The sequence below is a fragment of the Dendrobium catenatum genome, unplaced genomic scaffold (genome assembly GCF_001605985.2).
Source record: "Dendrobium catenatum unplaced genomic scaffold, ASM160598v2 fragScaff_scaffold_1199, whole genome shotgun sequence".
NCBI classification, from domain to species: Eukaryota; Viridiplantae; Streptophyta; class Magnoliopsida; order Asparagales; family Orchidaceae; genus Dendrobium; species Dendrobium catenatum.
In genome coordinates, this window is record NW_021319661.1 from 908,574 (window position 1) to 930,872 (window position 22,299).

General features: G+C 35.5%; 2 protein-coding genes across 2 annotated transcripts in view; both read right to left on the reverse strand.

Moving 5' to 3' along the window:
• The window catches only part of LOC110111552 (protein STAR1), a 4,498-nt gene extending 4,049 nt beyond the window's left edge, over window positions 1-449 (reverse strand). Inside the window, exon 1 of the mRNA XM_028698995.1 lies at window positions 424-449. Within this exon, the coding sequence (XP_028554828.1) occupies window positions 424-439 (16 nt within the window). The 5' untranslated portion in view covers window positions 440-449. The remainder of the gene's footprint in view (window positions 1-423) is intronic.
• An 8,643-nt stretch (window positions 450-9,092) lies between these two features.
• LOC110111608 (RING-H2 finger protein ATL43-like) lies at window positions 9,093-9,989 on the reverse strand. Its single transcript, XM_020843555.2, has one exon. The coding sequence runs from the start codon at window positions 9,987-9,989 to the stop codon at window positions 9,093-9,095; it is 897 nt and encodes a 298-aa protein (XP_020699214.2).
• Window positions 9,990-22,299: the final 12,310 nt, after the last annotated feature.

Sequence of the window (22,299 nt, forward strand, 5' to 3'; positions counted from 1 at the left end):
GAGCTGGAACAGCATGCCGACGCGGCGGCGAGGGCAAGCACGTCAAGGCGTGCGAATGTCGGCTCCGTCAGAAAGACGGCACCTGCCGTAGGTTCCCATAGGCGGTTCAGAGCGTCGAAGAGCGTTGACTTGCCGCTGCCGCTCGGTCCAATGATCCCCACACCTGACCTAATGCCAGCTCCAAACTCACTCCTTTAAGTATCTGCTCGCCGGACTTCTTCAGCGCCTTGCAGAGGCTCCGAACGCTCATCTTCACGGCTCCCGGCACGACGAGCGGAGATGCGAGATCGATGTCGACGAGCAATTGCGCTCTGATATCTTCTTCTTTGATAACATATAGAGAGAAATATTCGCAGTGATCATAATAGGAGTAAGAGAGAACTTACATTGAATCAAGATCATTGAAACTGTGTTTTAGATTACCCGCAGATGTGCCCATTGGATGAGCTAGAAAATTCCCGTGAAAGCGCTTTTGTTAGAACACCGAAAGAGAAAGGAGGAAGAGTTATATAGGAGAAGACTGACTCTTTTCGATTGGAAAATTGTAAGTGTGGGCGTCGGATTATAATAAGTGGCTGGCGGGATTGTTGCTGATTTGGTCTTCTGAAAAATTATAAGTCTTTGGGTTATGGCGATAAGGACATCAGCCATTTAGCTTACTGCACGCAACTCATCTGGTTAATAGTTTCACCACAACTAAAAAGTTTAATTTAAATTTCGTATAAGCGAATTTATCTAAACTGAAAAAAATCTTTAACATAAAAAAAAAAGTAAGCCTACTGCACTTATATGGTTTCGGGCAAATCCAAGATGGTCAGCATATCGCATCTTATCTTTTTGTGAGGGGGGGGGGGGGGGGGGGGGAAGGTGGCCGTGAGGACCACTAGACAAATTTAGGATTTTTACGGTGGAGGCATCATAAAAGTTTCACAATTTTATTATCTTAATTTTATATTAGTTTATCAGTTAAAGTATGAGAAAGATTGACGATGTGAATTAAGTATCACTCATTGGAGAAATTACTGTGGAGATACACAAGAGAAGACGTTTTGAACTGTGAAATATAATATGTGAATAATGAAACAATATGACACCGATCCCTGGAGAAGGACCAGAGAGCCACCCTGCACCAGAAACAGGGCGTGAGTCGGAGTCTCGAGAACAAAACAAGCCTGACTCTCACCAGGGATGACACCACCTGACTGAAAGTTGTATAATAAAACTCTCTTGCGAGAAACATAGAGTAAGTGTTACCTTCCTCTTTAGTTTAAGCATTATATTTTATTTATATACAATGGATAGATGCAGCTATACGATGCACAATTATTAAGATACAGTGCATCATATCCCCTTGTTTTCAGAATTCCACGATAGAGAATCATGGGAGAAGAGAAAGGTTTAAACAACTCAAGAGAATAAGATCTTGAAAACAGCACTACTGTTCTTGCAAAATATATTTTTGTAGCTGATTGTGGATGAAATGTACAGATGACAGAATGTAATTCCCATATTTTTGATTGCGGATGAAATGATGAAACTGCAGCTGATACTGGACTGCAGAAAATAGATGGACCCTGGCCATTGAGGGTTGCTGCTATCGATCGAAGTAAATGGTTTGCGGAGAATATACATTGAAGATGAATGTCCAGCTGCCTTTTGGCTGAAGGAAGAAGGTGGTAGAATTCTACTGTGTGTTGGCTAAAGAAAGGTAAAATTTTAGGAAAGAATCATGCGTGGGCAAAGTTTAAATTAATGGAGTAAAATTTCATAAAAATTAAGGAGAAGAAAATTGTCAATATTGCGACATTCCTGATAGATTTGGCTGATGTGTACTTGAACTTGCTGCTGTGTGAGAATTTTTGTGAAATGTTTGCTCTTCCGTGTGATGCGTTACAGCTTTGTTATCGGATCCTCTCTTCAAAATCTCCAGGCAGATGATCTGACCGTAGAAACTGGTGTTTGCGGTCGATGAATTTGATACAGTTGCATAATTGTTTGCCAGGAAAAGAACATTGGACCTAATCTTCAGGTGTGCCAAGGTACGTGGTTCGGTTGAACTCTACAACGGGATGACACCTTGTGACATTTAAAGATGTGATATGCAAGGGCTGGTAACTGAGAATGAGTACGTAGCAGATGCGGGACGAGCCGATCGACAGAAACCCGGTGAGGTCATCCCTTATGCGTGTACACGAATGAACACTGCCTAATATGAGGTTGCTGGTTGATTTCTCTTCCCGACGTGAGGAGTGAACTTTTGAAAGTTATTTGCATAGGTATGATGCCAAGCAGTTGTATCAAATTGCTCGAATATAGTTGCCCGTCTTAGTGATGCTGTGCTTGCGCTGAACAACAAAAGCATTAAAACCCTGACATCATCAAGGATTGATATATACTTCCTTTATCCAATGGTCTTTACGCAAGGCATTCAAACCGCCAATATCGCGTCAGGGTTGAGTGTAGCTCTTCCATCGTATTCTGTGTCTCTCAAAAGCTCTAGCTTTTAATACCAAACTGACTATAGGATGAATTCATTGAAAAGGTAACCAAACATCATCAAAGAGCAAAACAACAAAAAGATGCATTCCAAAAAATATGATTTCGATATCCTCCTTCTTCCTAGCTAATTATATATATTAAATACAATTAAATTCTAGAAATACTATGTAATACTAGGTACAACATATGGTATAAATCTCCTCAAGTAGGACAATTACTAAGAAATTTGCACGCGATCAAATTATGGATTGGGAAAAAACTAGTTTGATAGGTTTTGATTTTATAAGATTAAGAGTCTGTTTGGGCAAGTACACTATCCATGTTTTATTTTATAAAATTGATTGTGAAATTACGGTGGATGAAAAGGAAATTTTATCTACCTGGTTGCAAAAACTTTTTATAATTATAGAAAATTTAAATTCATTGAAGAAGACAGTTAAAAAAAAATATATAGCTAATAAATGATCGATAAGTTATTGAATAACAAAAATTAAAACAAACAAGTGTCAATTTTCTATTGCTTCATGTTCTTCTACATAATGTAAGAAGGCTTTATTTAGTCTCTAATAGACAATGAAAAATCAGAAAGCCTATTTTTATATTTGAATGCCATTTAGGCTGTTTTTTTAAAGAATTTTGGATAGTTCAGTAATAGAGTAAAAGCATATATATATTTTAAGAATTGTGTAGATAATATAAATTACTTTAAGAAGCGAAGTAAAGAATGCAACCTCCAAACGAATCCATTTATTTAGGACGGCTTTGCTTACTACTTCCGAAAACAGCTTCTTGTATAAAAATTAAATTTTGATACTAAAACGCAGCTTTAGAGTAGTAAGAAGTCGTCCGAAACCGAAGCTAATTAAAGTTAATATATAAATAGTCAAATGAATATTGAAATATACACTTATTTTAAATATTGCAAGAAATTCAAAAAAAATTGTTTATGATTAAGATGAATATAATTAATTAATTATTTAATTGGTAAGTACTGGTTGAAGTATACGGAAACGTCAGTGATGTGCTATTTTAGATTGAACTGTAGTGGGGGAAGCGTTCAAACTGCGAAAGCCCTGTAGGAGATAGCTATGATTTTATATTAATGAAAAAATATTAATTAATCTAATAAAGTTTTGTTCATTAAGCGAAACAGACAAAAAAGGCAATAAAAACATTAAAAACCTCACCAAAGTGGACGGAAATATTGTACTTAATCAAGGGTCCCACATATTTGTTATTTCAGATTAATTATTATAGTATCTGTTTAATTATGATATATATATATATATATATATATATATATATATATTTAAAATTAATATGAGAAAACTTTTTTTAATGAAATCTATTATAATTGTAGTTTATAATACAGATGTTATTTCATCTGTTGGTTGGTAGGTTTAACTATCAATTAAGAAGTCTTCAGTTTGAAGCTTCCTCTATATTATTATTATTATTATTAAAAAATTATTGCAACTAAAAAAGGGATTACAACAAGCTATGAAGCAGAACGAGAAAAGCTATATAGGTACAAAAGGATGGGGGATTAAACCCACCAGGCTCACTGGCTCAGCATTGACAGAGGCTTCCAACCTAATCCAAAGTCAGGCACGGGCCATCCAGTTTGGAGTAAGAGAGAAGACATCTGAAGCAAGCAAAAAACACACCACCAAAGGGTTCCACGATATATGACTTAAGACAAGCGAGCCCTAGCCACATCATTGCCCACAAACCATAAATCGAAGCCACAAAAATGAAACGAAGATCTTATAAACGACAAGCATAGAAAGGAAAAATAAACCAAAGAGCCTAGCAACCAATGCAACCCACAACCACAGCCTAAATGAGACAATAAGCCTTCCAACCAATCCAACCAAACAACAACACCAGGCACGAGAAAACCAGGTAAGAAACCAACAAGTGAGCCAAAAATCACCACCACATTCCCAAAGTTATTTCCTACCACATCTGCCCCTCCCACAAGAGGCGACATAAACAACAACTCTGTCATGCTGCAAGGCAAAACCATCTCCAGGTTCTTCATCCCCACCAGACTCCGAAGAGGAATCGGACGAACAATGAAGCCAATCAATTTGCAATATCACATCCTCCCCCGAATTGTCCCCCATATGATAAATCAAAGCTTCATGTGATATTAAATTAACTGGAACATTAACAAAGGAGTCCGGAACTATAACAGCAGGCGTCACAGTGGAAGAGATAGTGGGGGCAATACTCTTTGATATCGAAATAGAGGAATCCGATTTTTCAGCAAGCACACAAGGAACCTCAGCCGAAACTAAGCCACATATGGCAGACACAGAATTAGCACATGACATAATAGGTTGCGGGTTAACGTCACAATTACCACCCCCAAGTTCACTAACACATAAACGCTGGCCATGAATGTCCGGAACAGACTCATCCACCACAGGATCCATAAGCACCACATTAGAAATAGGCCTACCAGGAGAATCACAATCAACCACAGGGGACTCAATCAAAACACCCTCACCCGAAGCATCAGGATACTCAGCCAAAGCCACAATAACAACCTCACAGCCAACAGTCCCTAAAATCGGGTTAACCAAAGGGTTTAGATCCTCTCTAATCATCACCTCATTAACAGCTAAAGAGGACATACCCAAAGCACGACTTTTAACATTCCCAGCTATAAGTGTATTAGAATTAGACAGAGGAGCCGAAGTACAGTAACCTCTAAGGTGGCCCAGACACTTACAAGACATAGAAATCGGGAAAAACCTCAAATTGTACCTTTTGAATATACTCAGAAACCTCTGGCCCGAGCCAAATTTAGGAAGGATAAGTTTTAGTAATGTCCTGCTCCACCAACACACGGGCAAGGGAAGGCCTAGATCCTACCGAAGTGGCAGAATCAACCTTCAAGGGAGTACCAAATATAAAACCTAATGTGCGTAGGATATGATGAGAGAAAAGATGAGGTCTCAGATTAGGAAAGGAAACCTGAATCGGTATGACTGAAGATTCACACCAATGTCGAGGAACGGAGACCATTTAGTGAGCTTCATGAAATAGTTATTCACCAGATAAGAACGATGACAAAAAACACGGCTATAGTCTAGGTCGTTAGAAAGTTTAACTAGCACATGCGTCTAATCCAACACCGTAAAAGAGAAATCAAAATTAAGTTTCAGCGTGAAAAATTTTTTGTGAATAGCGTTCAGAGACGGACGACACGTGGGGAAAAGATCGACCAAAGCGAATTGAAAAAGCACAGCAATAACTTTAATTTCATCCTTAGAAATCCACAACGATGGTAAACCACGAAAAGAGCCTTGATGGGGCTCAGGGAAACAATTTTCCCCTATATGATTTGTGTATGAGCTTGACTAAATTTGCCTAAATATTCCCCCAAGGGGTTTAACCGAGTTAAGCCGACTCATGAGCCAACTCGAGCTTATCGAGTTTCGAGCTTGAGCTCGAGAAGCTCATTGGATTATCAAGCTCGAGTTCGATCCTCACCGTGTTAGGCTTGATTACTCGTCGAGCTGCTCGACGGAAACCGGAAGACGAAGCGTTTCTCCTCTTCGGCTTACTATTTTTTCAATAAGTGGAGCTTAAGCTCAAGGTGTAAGCTCAAATTTGAGTTAGCCATCTCACAAGATATGACTTCGTTGCATTGTGTTAAACGAGGAAATCTCCTTGCGGCTCGAATAAATAAAATTTCACAAAAAAAAAAAAGTATTGGAATTTCTTGTTGTACTTTGAGGCTTAATCGTAGGCATGATTTTTGAACTTCTGCTATTATAAATTGCACTGAAGGTAGGAAATGCAATTTTTTCTCACCAAATGCTAAATAGAATGAGGCTTAAAATTTTTAAATTTATTTTAAGTTAAAAAAATTATATTACACAATCTCAAAATGAATTAAAAACTCATTCTTTCGGCCGAATAATTTGAATCAAATTTTTGCGTATAGATAAAGCCATGGTCCTTGTATCTTATTCATTCAATCGATTAGTTTGCCTATAAAATTTATTAAAACTAGAGTTTGAATGATCATAGATTTAATTTTAGAAGCTTTATATTCAGATGTGCATCGAGATTTGTTTTTGTTCAAATTAATTTTTTATAATGTTTGATTATTTTTTAATATCTTTTTATGATTAAGATAATTTTTTTTCTAGATAGAATTTTAGAGATAGACAATATTTATTCTTAATTGATATGTCATCAAAAATGATATTGACGGAATGAATCTTGATGCAAATGTTAATAAAAAAATTTCAAAATTAAAATTTGAATGATATGAACTACGATTTCAGTAAATTTATAGTTAAACTTAGGGGTGTCAATATTTGACACAACTCAAAAATCCGACTCGAATCCTACCCGAAAATTCCGGATTATGGTCAACCCAGACCCGAAACGGGTAGGGTTCTAGTTCAACAATTCGACACGTTTCAAAAATCAGGGCTAGGTTAACCCTTTGACCCGAAAATGACACGTTTTTTGACCTAAAAACCCATTTTGACACGAAAACCCAAGATTGACCCGTTTCTGTTCCAAAAAGCTGAGTTTGACCCATTTTTTGACCCGAAAACTAATAATTTTTCATGGTTTTGGTTCATTTGGGTCGTGTCGGGTGGACCTAGACCCAAAGCGGGTCGGGTTCGGGTCTACAAAACTGACCCATTTGCAAAATTGGGTTGGTCCAGGTTGACCCAAATAGTGCCGGGTTAATTTTGAGTTCGACCCAAACCTGACCTGTGACCTGAAATTGACAACCCTAGTTAAACTAAATGTCTCGAAGAGATGAACCGACGACACAAAAATAGGTACAATCTGAACCCAAATGAGTCCAAATCGAGGGCCCGAAACCTATTTAAAAACATAAAAATATTAATTAGATGAACCAATGATATCCAAATGTGACACTTGTAGTCGAATCGGGCGACTCGACGAGAAGAATCCAACGAGCCCAAGATTTTAGAATTATGACATCATTAAGATACACAAATGCTCGATAAATGATCCATGATCGAGGGATTTAATAACAACTGTCCATTGAAACAATCCCAAGCTATCATTGATCTTCTCATTATTTACTAGCCATTCCACTAAAAAAAATATAAATAGATCCCCAATTCTTCAGAAGGAGGGGTAAGAGAAGAAAAATGAAGGATCTCTCTTGCTTTATCAAACTTGCACCACTAGCCGGATCTCTTCTTGATCGCTGACCATCGTGGGACTCCGACCACTGACCATCATCTGACTCTCGACTATTCTTTAATTGATGTTGGATCTTTTCCCAATAATCAAACATTTTCAGACATCTACCTAACGGCTAATTAATATTGAATCTCTAGCTATTGCCAGACATTGATGGAAAATTCTCTGCTATTCAATATACATCAACGGGATCAATCTTCAGAAGTTTGAAAATCTCTTAAGTATATTATCTTCTCCTTAATCTTGAGTTTATGGATGAGTTTATGTCGTTCAACAATGGTTCTTTTGACCTCAATCGCCCACCGACCACGAACGTTACCTATCGACTATAGTCTTTCCGTTCACTATCACATGTCACTACAATCTTTCCGACCACCGTCGCCCCACTACAGTCCTTCCGAACTATATTGCTTGCCAATTACATCGACCCCTCCAATTGTTGTCGCTTGACTACAATTCTTTTGACTTTCGACCATCGTCGCCTCATGACCACAATTCTTTTGACCTCTGTCACTTGCCGACTAGGATCCCTCTGACTTTCATTGCCTGACCATGGTCTTACTAACCAAACAAACATGCTAATATTATCTTAAGAACAACTGTCATGTAATGAATTATATATAACATGTATTTGGTACATTGAGCCAAAGCCTTCCCCCTAGGGAAGGACATCATTTGTAATTAATCACGAATACTTGTGGAACCATTTCAACTAGACAAGACTCTGTAATTTTTCTCTCTTTTCAGGATTTTTCATGTATAAATTTTGGTGTCTTTTATGAATACTGCACCCCTCTTTTCCATCTATCTGTGTGTGCTGGGTTTGCATTTAAAACTAAGACTTTAAGTTTCATATCTCTCTATCATCATGAATTTTACAAGATGCAACATTAATATTAACCTTTCATCGCATCTTAATCTTTGAAAGCTGAAGAACAAATTAAGTCTAATCATAGACAATAAGATCAATTAAAATAATTAAAGCTTTTTTTAAAAAAAAAAAATTTTGAGACAATTAAAGTGAAAGTCACTCCTATCACATAGGAGAAAATTTCAAAATCTTTTATTTGACATCCAACAAATTAATGAAGGTTAGCGGTGTAATAATAATTAAAACTTAAACCACTCATTAGCCCCCACAAAATCAGGAAATTCCCTTTCGACAGCACAACGCTCGAAGCCCAAGTCAGTCTCTGACAAAGTTCGAAATCCCTTATTGGCTTAATAATTACATTAGCAGATATTAGGAGCATTAGCATACTGTAATTATCAATGGCAGAGGAAGCTAGCTGACACTGTAGTGGGGCAAGGATCTCCTACACAAGATACCCGCCACCAGCTTAAATCATCTTCCCGATCGCCCAAGATCAGTTACAAAGCTAGCCACCGCTATGCTGACCTCCTCCCGGCCACCTCGCCGTCCTCATAGCCGCAAAGCCAACCCATTTCTGCATCGTTCTCTCCTCCTCCGGCGGCCGCTCCAAAATCAGCGCCGACTCGCTCCTTCTCGACCCGATCCTGCTGCCTCTTTCTCTTACTTCTCCGCTTCTACCTTCCAATCGCAGAAACATCAGATCCTCCGGCCGCAAATCGCTCCAACGCTCTCGCATTCCCTCTCCACCAGGGAAAATCACACGGTGGCTCGACGGTAGAAGCAATCCATCCTTCCTCTGCCTCTCCCCTGTCACCGGAAGAACGGAAGTACAGGAAGAACCCTCCCCCTCCGACGACTTCCGGTTAGAAATCCGCCGCTCGGGCTGCGGAGGCGGTCGGTCGTCGGCGCCGCCGCAGAGGAGCAAGACGTCTTCAGGGTTGACGCGAGACCGACATAATGGACACGTGGAATGCGACTCAAGCCAGGCGTCGACGCAGTCAACGTGGAAGGCGTGTCGACATTTCGGAAGAAGGCGGAGGAGCTCCGCGGCCTCGAACCGGGCAAGGCATACGGCGCACTCTGCTCCTTCCTTCTCCCCTTGAAGCGAACCGAACCGGAAAAACGGTAGAGACTCGATCACTGTCCGGTCGACGCCGGACGTTCGCTGCACGGCGGCTCCCGTGCCATACGTTGGCATACCGTTGGAAGAGCTGGCGGCGCCGTGCCGCCTGCAGTTTTTAGCGTATAGACGAATGAGGAGGCAAGTGAGGGAGAGGGTTGTAGTGAGTGCCACTAAAAAGATGGCGACAGTTGGCCGGAGAAGGACTCCGGCAGTGGATTTCGTTGAAGAAGGCGGGTGGAGCGGTGCCCCTGCTTCGTTTGGGCTTTCGTTCTCTGCCATTAGTGTTCTTGTGATATGGGATTTCATGTCCCAAGACAGAGATTTAAAAATGGCGAGCTGCGACAGAGTGGAATTTTTTTTGGGTTGCTGGTAATTATTAAAAAAAAAAACTAATAAATATAACAATCTTAAGCTATCTGCTGCAAGGCATCAGAAGTAATCTCTAATCTATTTTAAGATAGATATAACATATAAAGAGTAAATTTAATTTAATATCATATATGATTTTTAAAAGATAAAATCAATAATTTCAAAATCTGTACATGACAAAATTTTAGTTTAATATCCTCAGCAAATTTTAGAACAGGATTAGCAGATTTTGATGGCGGAGAAAGAATGCTGAAGGAGGGTGACGAGAATAGTATAAGAGCAACGCCAGCATTTAACGGTATTATGTGGTAGTTGTTGGGTATTAATGAAAAAAAATGTCAAAATTTAATATAAAATTTATTTCCATTAAAATTTTGTTTTGAAATTTAATTTTCTCATAAAATATATGGAATATATTTTAATATCCAAAATAGAAGATAAATAATTAATATTACATGTATGGTTTAAAAATATTAAAAAATAATTATTTTAAATTATATTTTTTAGGCACTTAAATGTTAAAATATGTATATTTAATCAATAGAATCAATATGGGCACTCTAAAAGAATTATTTTTGAGAATTTTGACTAAAATTAATAAAAGATTATTTAAAAAAATTATCAATAGATCTGTATTAATTCTCCACATGAAATAAGGGGGCTTGGAAGCTTTAATCTTGACTTGAACTTAGAGAGAGTTTATGGATTTGAAAAATTCTAGGGCTCCACTAGAGGTGTGGAAATGCTAAGGAGATGAAAAATTTTATTGTCTTACTAAATTTTTTTAATATTATTTAGAAGACTAAAAAGATGTCATATGAGTGAAGAACGAGTGTGTTGATTTCTATTTTTATGAATAAAGACAATGCACAAGATTGTACAAGATTATACAAATTATAGAGGAATTAAATTAATGTGTCATACTTTAAAACTATAGGAGAGAGTTATGGAACATAGGTTGCGGCGTGATACTAATGTTTTTTAAAATCAAATTGGATTCATGCCGTGTAGGTCTACTATAGAAGCTATACATTTATTAAGAAGTTTGATGGAGAAGTATAGAGAGAATAAGGAGGATCTACATATGATATTTATTGATTTGGAGAAAATATTCAGGATAAGTGATATGGGGAGTTCCCTAAAAAAGAAAGGGGTTAATAATGCTTATATTCAAGTCATTAAGGATATGCATGCAAGAGTTCTAAGTATTTTCTTATTTCAATTGGATTACATCAAGGATCAAGCTTAAGCCCTTATCTTTTTTTCTTAGCCATGGATGTTCTCACTGGACATTTTTAAGAGGTTGTACCCTGGTGCATGTTTTTTGCTATTGATATTCTTCTTGTTGATAAGTCTAGAGAGAAGGAGTTGAAGGTAAACTTGAATTATGGAGGACACCCGCAGAGTCTAAAGGCTTTCATTTGAGTAGATATAAAACTGAATATATGAAATGTAATTTTATTAATAATATAACTTATGGGGGAATTGTGACTTTGGTCAATCAAGTTATTAATAATAATACATGCTTTAGATATATTGGGTCTATTGTTCTAGAGAATAAGGAGGATCTACATATGATATTTATTGATTTAGAGAATGCATATGATAAAGTTTCAAACGAAGTGTTATGGAGAGTTCTAGAAAAGAAAGGGGTTAATAATGCTTATATTCAAGTCATTAAGGATATGCATGCAAGAGTGGTTATTTGTGTTCAAACACAAGATGGTTTGATCATGTATTTTCCTATTTTAGTTGGATTACATAAGTATCAAGCTTAAGCCCTTATCTTTTTTTTTTCTTTAGCCATGGATGTTCTCAGTAGACATTTTTAAGAGGTTGTATCATGGTGTATGTTTTTTACTAATGATATTCTTCTTGTTGATAAGACTAGAGAGGGGGAGTTGAAGGTAAACTTGAATTATGGAGATCAACCGTAGAGTCTAAAGGCTTTCATTTGAGTACATATAAAACTGAATATACGAAATGTAATTTTATTAATAATATATCTTATGGGGGGGTTGTGACTTTGGTCAATCAAGTTATTAATAATAGTACATGCTTTAGATATATTGGGTCTATTGTTCTGAGTGGTAGTGAAATAACTGAGATATTATTAGTAGAATTCAAGTTGGATGATTGAAGTGGAGGAATGCATCAGGCTTGTTGTGTGATAGTAAAGTATCCCTCAAATTTAAGGGAAAATTTTATAAGATGGTGGTGAGACTGCAATACTTTATAGGGCAAAATGTTCGACATTAAAAGAGAAGCATAATATTAAGTTAAGTGTAGCGGAGATGATGATGCTCATGTGGATGAGTGTCTTTACTCTTAGAGAACCCCACATAGTGGGATAAAGGCTTGATGTTATTGTGTTTGTTGTTGTTGTTGTATCAAGTTGTAAAAATTTAATAAATGTATTTATATTTTCTATCATTTATGTTTCACTATTTATAGGAAAGTATTCAACTCTGGTTGATGTTTAGAAAACATTTAAATTAAATGTAAAAGAAAGATAATTTTTTTATTTTAAATTTTGGAGCATGACAAAAGATATTATACATAAGAACTGAGTGATATTTATGTAAATCTTCCAAAATTTTATTTTTTTAGGCTAACGGTTTATTAGGATGGTTGCATTATTTCAAGTTAATTATAAAGTTATTGTGAGGAAAATAACTAAAGTACTCTGGTTACAGAAAAATAGCTTTTCAATATAATTTTTTTTAAAAAGCAATGAAAAAATAGTAGCCAAACAAAATTGTTGTTATTGTTTTGAAAAAGGAAACTAGCAATAAAGCTATCCCAAATTTATCCTAGGTTATAAATGAGGACCCAAATTTGAATGAACATACAAGATAAATCAATTTTATGATCATTATAACAGGTAAAATTTTGATTTGTTGATTGTTGCAATTTGAGGAAAAAATGTATCATAACTTAATTCATTACTTTTTAATAATAATTAAATTTAAATATATGTGCTAAATATAAATTTTTAATTATTTAATAAAAATCTAATTATTTGTCTGTACAAATATATATATTTATATATAAAAAACATTTATAAAGCCAAAATAATCCGGCAACTTTTTTTTTATTTGGGTTCGGTTTGACCCGACGAGTTGCCGGGTCAACCTAGAAATCTGTTTAGAATGAGCTGCCCGCGCTGTCCGAGGTTACCCACACCTACCTCGGCTACCCATGCAGTTTCCCATGCCCTGCTCGCGAAGCCGCCGAGGCCGCGCAGTTGCCGCTTGCGATCGTGCCAACGGATAATGGCGCTGCCCGCGTTGCTCGCTCGCGCCCGCGCTGCCCACTCGCTCCCGAGATGCCCACTCGCGCCTGCGCTGCCTGCTCGTGCCCGCGCTTCCCACCTGCTCGCCCGCGTCCACGCACCAGCCTACGCGCCCGCATTCAAGCTCCCACGTCCACATGCCTGCCTGCGCACTTGAGTGCTCGCGTTGTGCCTGCGAGCCTCGTTGAGTCGGGTAAACCCGATAACTCGATGGGTCGGGTCTGGGTTCGGGTCCGAGTTTCCTACCCGTTTACCCTACCGGGTCGGGTTAGGGTTGACCCGATTAAACCCGAGTCAATTTTGAGTTCGACCCAAACCAAACCCGAAACTCGATTTTGACACCCCTAGGGGTAGGTTTATAAAAGATACAAGAGTTTCGACGATTAAAACCTTAATAAGAGTAAAAAATATGGGGCACATCCTAGTTTGAATGAATCCACTATTGTTTGTAGTTCATTACAAATGAGGTCCTGGCTTAGGGGAAGGCCTTGGTGGCTCGATGTAGTAAATATACATTATGTAGAGTGCATTACATGATGGGGGTTAGAATAATCAATGTTAACATGTTTGTTTGTTTGGCATGATCATAGTCAGCGAGCGATATAGGTCAGAAGGACTATAGTCGAGCAACGGTGGTCGACGATCGACAATGATCATAAATATCATTATATGGCGATAGAGGTTGAAAGGATCGTAGTCGGCGAGTGACGATGGTCAGAAAGATTGTTGTCTAGTAACGGAGGTCGTAAGGACCATAGTCGGTAGGTGACGGTGATTAGAAAGGTCATTGTCTGGTGATGCAGGTTGGAAGGATCATAGTCGGTGAGTGACAAAGATCAGAAAAATCATTGTCTGGCTACGGAGCTCGAGGTCGGAAGTGCTGTGGTCAGTTGGCGACAATAGTTAGAAAGCATGTTGTCTGGTGACTGAGATTAGAAAGAACGTAGTTGGCGAGTGACATATGTCAGAAAAACCATAAGTAGAGGGTGACAGATGTCAGAGAGATCGTAGTCGACGTGCAATGGAGGTCGTAAAAGACTGTAGTCTGACAATGATGATCACGAGGAAATCTGGCGACAATTAGCGGCCATGCGTAAGATAGTAATTGGTCGCCGGGCGTAAGACCAATTACATTTGGAGGTCGGGCGATGGTCACGGAGGAATTTGGTGGCAAGAGAGATCTCAGATTCTCTTCATTCTTCGCCTTCTCCTCCATTCTCTTCCTTCTTTCCTCCCCCGTCAACAAACAATGAATGATTTATTTATAATTTTTTTGTGAGTGACATGACCAGTAATATAGGGAGAGGATCAGAGACATATTGGGGGTGTTTTGAATGGACAACTGATATCAACTCCTTGATTTTAGATCGTTTATCAAGTATTTGAGCATCTTAATAATATCAGAATTCAACAATCTTGGACTTGTTGGATGTGTCTCGTCAAGCCGCTCAATTTGACTATAAGCATGTCATGTTTAAAATTCGTTTGGTCATCCAATTTATGGGTGGAACCTTTCAAATGCGCTCCAGGTCGTCGATTTGGACCCATTTGGGCTCAAATTAGTTCCAATTTTGTGTTGTTGGATTGTCTGTTTGAGACGTTCAGTTCGACTATAAGTTTGCGAAATCGGAGTTCGGATGCCCCTTAATTTAATTTTGAAAGTTTCCCATATAATTTCGCCTCGATATTCGTGCTCGATTAGAATGGCATGTTCATAAAACTAGCAAATTAAAGACAAACTCAAATTTGAGAATAATCTTAACATCACGAAAAAAATATTTGTAAATTTTAATATATTTTAATGATAAAAATATAAGGTAATGATAACAATTAAATGAATTTTAATATTTTATGTATCATTTATCTCTCCTGAGTTTGTTTATTAAATAATATGTTACAGGTTTGATAAAATATAAAATACCTCCCAAATTTTAAACGCATAAAATTTTAAATGACATAAAAAATATCATTGCAATTAAATTTTTTCCTATAAAACACTTCTTCTTTAAGTATGTATTTTGATATGTTTTAAATATTAAAATATTTTATCAATAAATATAAAATTTAATAATTTAGATATTATATATATAAGAATTATGTGATATGCATATAAATCCTCATAAATTTATGAATCTAAGCTCACCTAAAAATCAATTATATATTTAACAAATTGCGTTAAATTAAATTTCATCTCACTTATATTTGATTTACTTATATACCCTTTCTAGGTATATAGACCGATTCTCCAATTATTGTAGGGCTAATGGAACAGAAAGTTTCCCAATTGCTGCAATTCAATTTATTTTGAATGGATATTATTGAATCCACTTATTTCTTTATTATTAGATTTTAAAAATAATTATTTTAATTGCCTATAATATATTGGATGAAAGCTTCCTTTGGGATAGCTTTCTTATTATCTTTTAAAATAACTTTTATTAAAAATGTTAATATTAGAAAGTTGTTTTAGAACATATTAAGAAAATTATTCCAAATGAAATTTAAAATTTTGTTTGGAATAGATTTTTAAAAAACAAAATTTTAAGTAATATTATTGAAGCTGTGGATTGCTTTTAAAAATAAAAATTGAAAAATCGAAAACTTTTTTTTTTCAATTTTTGCTATTAAAAACTCCTTTCTCATCCATATATTCTAAAATGATTTTGGGTTTACCTTTTTAAAGGCAAAACTCTAAAGTTTAGAATAGCATTAGGAAAACTGTTTTCGGAATACTTAATTTTTTTTTTACTAACAACTTTTCTTACTACGAAAGTAGTTGAAAAACTATTTCATATAAAGACTCATATTTAGTTCGAGATAGTTTTCTTACTTATTTATAAGGTAAAATTTTAATATGGCAATTTTTAAAATTTTTTATACTAAAAAGTTGATTTAGAAAGCAGTCGGCTTCGTTGAAATAGCTTATGGCAACTTTAAAAAAAATTTATGCTAAAAATTTGCTTTACAAAATATTATCAAAATAAAGCCTAAGATAATATTTAACTCTCGAATTGTCAATGCAACTGAAAATAATCTAAACCCTTAAAAGGAGAAATTATTCTGTGCAGACACCGGACAGGAAGAACCATTCGGATTGTCTCTGTGAACTGTAAAAGCGTAGTTTACTGTTCATGGTATGATTTTACTATTCACATAGACAAAACCGAACGGTTCTAACCATCCGTTATCCACACAGAATAATCTCTCCTTAAAAGAGAGCTCCGAAGAAAATTCATTTATTAGAATAATCAGTGAACTATTATTAAAATAAATAAAATGAGTTTTAAAATTCATCTCAACAGTGATCCTACTGAACACTGATTAGCCGAAACAGGAGGTTTTGTGGTAGGGCGTAATTTTGTCGTTTTGGAGTATTTTAATGCACGCTCACTTGCCATTTAATCGACTACGGGTGTTGCCTTAAAAGCTCGATCGCCCATTCTCGGCTAAGTATTTTAATGCAGGACTTTTGTTTTTGTTTCAGGCTTAGCTGTATCCAGACAAGGAGTAAATGTGAATTTATGGACTGTCACATTATTTAAGGCGATAGTGATAAGTTTTTTCATTGCTTCCAACTGGACTGGACACCATATATAGTTAAGAAATGGGAGGGAAAACAAAAAACAAAGAACATGTGTTGATCGATGCTGATCACCCTCTCCTTAAATTGTATATATGTTGAAAATAGTTGTCTATGATTTCAAATAGCATAGATTAGGTCAGGCCATTATGGCTTTAAGTTGGAATAGTTTCTTTTAGGTTTTGAGAGTTTCAGATCAGCCAATTGGAAACTCTTAGGGGCTAGCTGTTTGGTAGCGGGATTTACGTCGGATTTGTGGTAAATCTTGCCAAACGGTTTGAGAGGATGTAGTAAATTCGAATCGATTGTAAATCCTGGATTTGTGGATTTACGGTGCAAATATGCAATTTACTAAATCCCGTTATTCGGCGGATTTAATGGGATTTACAGATTTGCAAAGTTCTCCCGCTGCGAGCGAGTGAGCGAAGATGGTTACCTTCATAGGAAACGAGCTCTCGACGTGATGTGGTCGAAGGAGGAGGAAAATAAGCTTGTTTAGCGACTCTTCCAACACCCTGCTTCAAGCGAAGCACACGAGGGCCGAAGCAAAAAATGAAGAAATGGTGATGAGAAAAAGAAACATGTTACAACTATGATGAAATAGAGATGAAAAGCCTAGGGCCTCCATCCAATTAATCTAATTTAGCATAATTAATTAGTAGCGTGATTAAATAATCTAATTAAGCTTAATTAAATAGTTAGAAGTATATTTAATAATCAAAATTAAAATAATTAGCTTAGGGTTTAAAATTTTAAAAATTGAATAATTAATATTGAAAATAATAATTAAGCAATTAATTAATAATATAATATTTAAATGATTCATGAGTTAATTAATAATTAATTTTAATTAAACAATACTTAAATAATTAATAAAATCATTAGTAGGAGTACTAGTTCCATAAATAGTTATTTAAAAAAATTATTAATTAATTAGATAATTTTTAATATAATTAAATATGAAATACTTATTAAATTAACATTTAAATAAGTAGTTTGATGATTATTACGATAATTACTAATTAAATTATTTGATAACTAAGCAAGTCACTAATTATATTATTTATCATTATAAGTTATTGATGATAATTAAAATTGAAATTAATTAGTAACTTATATTTAACAAAAATTTAATTTAATTTTTAAATGAATCACCCATCTTAAATATTGAATTACATTGTCAAACAGCTTCATAGGATTTAACAACTATATTGCCATACAGTATTTTGGATTTAACATACCTACGATTTATTAGTAGTTGCCAAACAACCCCTTAGACTTCATTTGGGACAGTTTTTTTTTTTATTGTTTTGATTTTCAGATCATAACGATAATTTTTATTTGGCTACTATTTTTAACTATTTAAAAAAAAATGTCTTACTAGGAAGCTACTTTTTCCAACAATTTTAAAATGTAATTTTTTCTAAAGCAGCTTTAAAAAATATTAATAAAATCGTCCAAAATAAAGCCTTAGTATTTAATTTTATAAGAATAATAATTTCGAAATTTAGAATACTTGTGGTGGAGCAATAATACGAGTTTCTTTGAAAGGGAGGGCGTACATGTAATAGGCTTAATGCAAATTAAAGTTTATTTTGATATGTATAATTAAGTTTTTTTATAATTAAGGATAAATCACTATGATTAATTAGACCCCATGATGCAAAATCTGATAGCACTCAATTAAGAAGTTATGATTGTGCTAATAATTCAATAAAAAGAAGAGGTAGAAAGATGTGGGGATGTGACTCCGGACTAGAGGGGTTTCACGAGGAGTCATCGACGATCCGATGACTATAGTCGAGCACAACTTCAAGAACTGTTTCTTGGAGGGATCCACCACTTGAATATAATTCAGGATACATAGATAGAAATGAATACAAAGCTAAAATTGAAATTATATTCATCATCTCCCCTTTTATAAGACAACAACCTCTTATTTGTAACACTTGTAGGCTACTTAAAATGCAATAGTCCTCATGAAAACATAAAAAAGTCAACTATCTAATTCTATGCAGCTAATATAAGGATTGAAGTTTACTGGAAATAAAATAGAGCAATAGCACCGGCATTAGTCTACCGTGGTAGAAGGAACTTCACGCTCGTAGTAGGATGATAGGTTGGCAATAATAAGGAGGTGTGTTTGATTGGCTGAAGCAGTTTGAATATGTCCACCTGAACCCATCTTCAACATCACAAGATTAGCACAAGCAGATGAAAAACTTGTGATGGTGAAATCATTTGGAGACATTTGTGTTTCTTTCAGCATTATAGAGAAAAAGATTAAAGGTTCAATCCATTTTGATTGTAGCCGCGGGCTGGGCGCAGTACGTGCGGTCAGGCAGGAAAACTAGAAAGATTTCTGACCAATTTCTTAACTGTCAATCCGAGCTGATATTTCTCGCACAACACTTAAATCCTGGACCTGTGAGTAGCAGCCATGCCGCTTGTATAGTTTTCTTTTGGGGATTAGATGTTTTTTTCTTAACGTTGAAATATTCAGACATTTGCTATAGAACAACATTTATTATTTTTCGTAATTTGAGTGAACTGCAAATTCCAAACAAATATTTGCAGTTTCTTATAGTTTATTTGATCTGTATTCAAGCCGGGAATGTTTGTGTGATTTGTGTTTTTGTAAGCCCGAAATGTTTGCTGCTTATATCTGCCATTACTTTATGTTTGAATTGCATTACAGAGCATAAATTGTATGGGAGAAATGCCATAGAAAGTTATAAAGAAGCAACTTATTCTGCTGCCAATAATAGGTTGTTTAAACCACTTGACGTTGGATGGAGGAGGAGAAGAAAGCCATCAGCACTTGGAGAAATCCAAGAAACAGAAGAACTTAGAATAGCTTGACTATTCTTTTTCTAAGCTTATCCAAATCTCAAAATCTCTATACAAGTGACAAGATAGCTCTCTCTTTATAAGATAAAGCTACCTTAAGAGTCCCTTTGAAGGGAATTATTTGTGGTTTCGCATCTTGAATCTATGAAACTTCAACTTGGTTTTACTTAGCAGATAGACATGAAAATCTTTAGATTGTTGTATTAACGTACTCCTAGAGATGTTTCAAAATTCAAGAGAAATATATCAAAGCAGATCTGGGTGCAGCTTCTGCATTCATCAAGCAAGTCAACAGAAGTGCTGAGGCCTTCATAAAGAATGTCTTTTTGGTCTTACATCTATTGCTGGCCTAATTTCTTAAGTTATTTAATGTAGTTTGGAGTAAAAAAAGTTTGAACGATCCAATTCCAACTCAATCAACTACTTATTGGTACTTAGTTCATGCAATGGCATACAGAGAATCATACGAACTGATTCGACTACTGAACCAAATCTTTTATAAAAGAGCTACTGGAAGAATATCAAGAAACTGAACGGATTAACTATAATCAATCTCTGGTTTTGGATAAGAAACAATGACTGGAGATTAAAACAAAGGGGTGTTTGGTATCGGATTGGATTAATTTTAGTGGGATTTAGTAAATCCTGAGGCTTATAAATCCTGAAAAGTGTTTGGTAATATAAATGTTAAATCCTCAGAAGATGTTTGTCAATATGTTTCAATATTTATGATAGTTAAGGATTTAAATTGTATGATTATCAAAATTATTAAATTTAACTTTCTTATTAATTATTTTTTACACTATTAATTATATATTTAGTGAAATATATTTTAAGTTGTATTAATTAAGCTAATTATATCATATTTAATTATTAATATATCATTAATTATTCAATTAAGTTAAATTAGATAATTATTTTATGCACTAATTATACTATTCATTTATTTAATTATTATTTTGCGGACACTTATTTTTTACCCAGCTCTCCTGATGTGTTTTTTTCTTAACCTAGCATTTTTTTTTTTGATCAAAAGATCAAAAAGGCCATTTATTCATGTAAAAGAAAAATACAATCCCTATGCCCCAGCCGAAGCAACACCATAGCAACCTAAAACGATCCACAAGTTACAATTCAAAACAATGAGAGCTAAAATAAAAATCGTCGGACTCAGGAATGGAAGCCCCCTGCACTAGCCTTGCGATCAGCCACGGACCATCCAAAGGTAAGAACCCCACAAAATCCAAGCTACCAAGCAATCCAACCAAACGTCCAAATCACCTCGGTTGCCAACCAACCGAGCCAGTGATGGGAAACTAGGGGCTTTCTCATCATTGTCCACAAAATCGTCAAAAACCACAGTTGAAGAGCAATTTGGAAACAGCCAGAACTTATTTCTTTTTACCTTTATATTTGAGCTTATTTCCGCCATTAGAACGACTAAGATTCGAAAGCTTAAAAGGCACAAACTCATCCCATTCACCAAATTCCTCTTCCTCCCCACCATCAGACGAGGAGAGGAAGTCACTCAGAATAAGTCAATCATTTTGCATCTAAACAGAGTTATTTACCAATTTAGCTACCTGAGATTTCAATTCATTATTTGACATAACAGTGATAGGCACATTAATAATAGATGTAGATCCTCCCGGAATAGCATTGGTGAGAGGAGCCATAACATTGATAGAAGAAGACACCATAAACAACCACCATAGTGCCAGCAAACACCTCAGAATTAACCTCCACAGACAAATCTGTTGGGCCAGTCATAACATCCCCACACGATAAGCTAGCTTTAAGATTAGTATGACAATTCATATCTCCCACCTCACCAAACCTAGGAGCAGAAAACGAAGGACCCAAAGGAGAAACCACATCCCTCAAATTCTCCACACTCCCCACCACAAGGCTAGCATTCTCGATAGGGGCAGGTTGAGAGCTTTGACTATTAACCAAGAGGTCTTTAGTTCCAAGCTTAAGTATAGAATGTGTGTGAATTTGTCTTAATGGCTCAAATGTCTAAAAAAAGAGAATATATATACAATTATGTGAATTTTAAAGTCACAGTTAAGTGTGTACATAAATTCAAAAGAATAATAGATTTAAAAAATATTATCAATTTTCTAAATGTAATTTCTAATTTCAAGCGATGATATGAGCACTGAATATTTAGAACTATTTAATATTAAGAATTTGTTTGGAACTAATGTAGTTTTTTATAAAAGTAGTTGTAAAGTTATTAAAGGATAAATAATTCTTTTAAAAGTTGATGTAAAAATGTAACTTTTCAATATAAATATATAAAAAAAAAAACAGTAGCCTTGCAAATATTATGATATGAAAGATTAAAAGAGGAATACAACCATCATAAAAACACCCTAAAGTTTTGTTTGAGACCATATTTGACTAGACCCAAAACCCGATCTAGACTAGACCTGGAAAATTTCAGGTTTTAATTAGTCAAACCATTTGACTCTGAATTGACCCGGATCCCG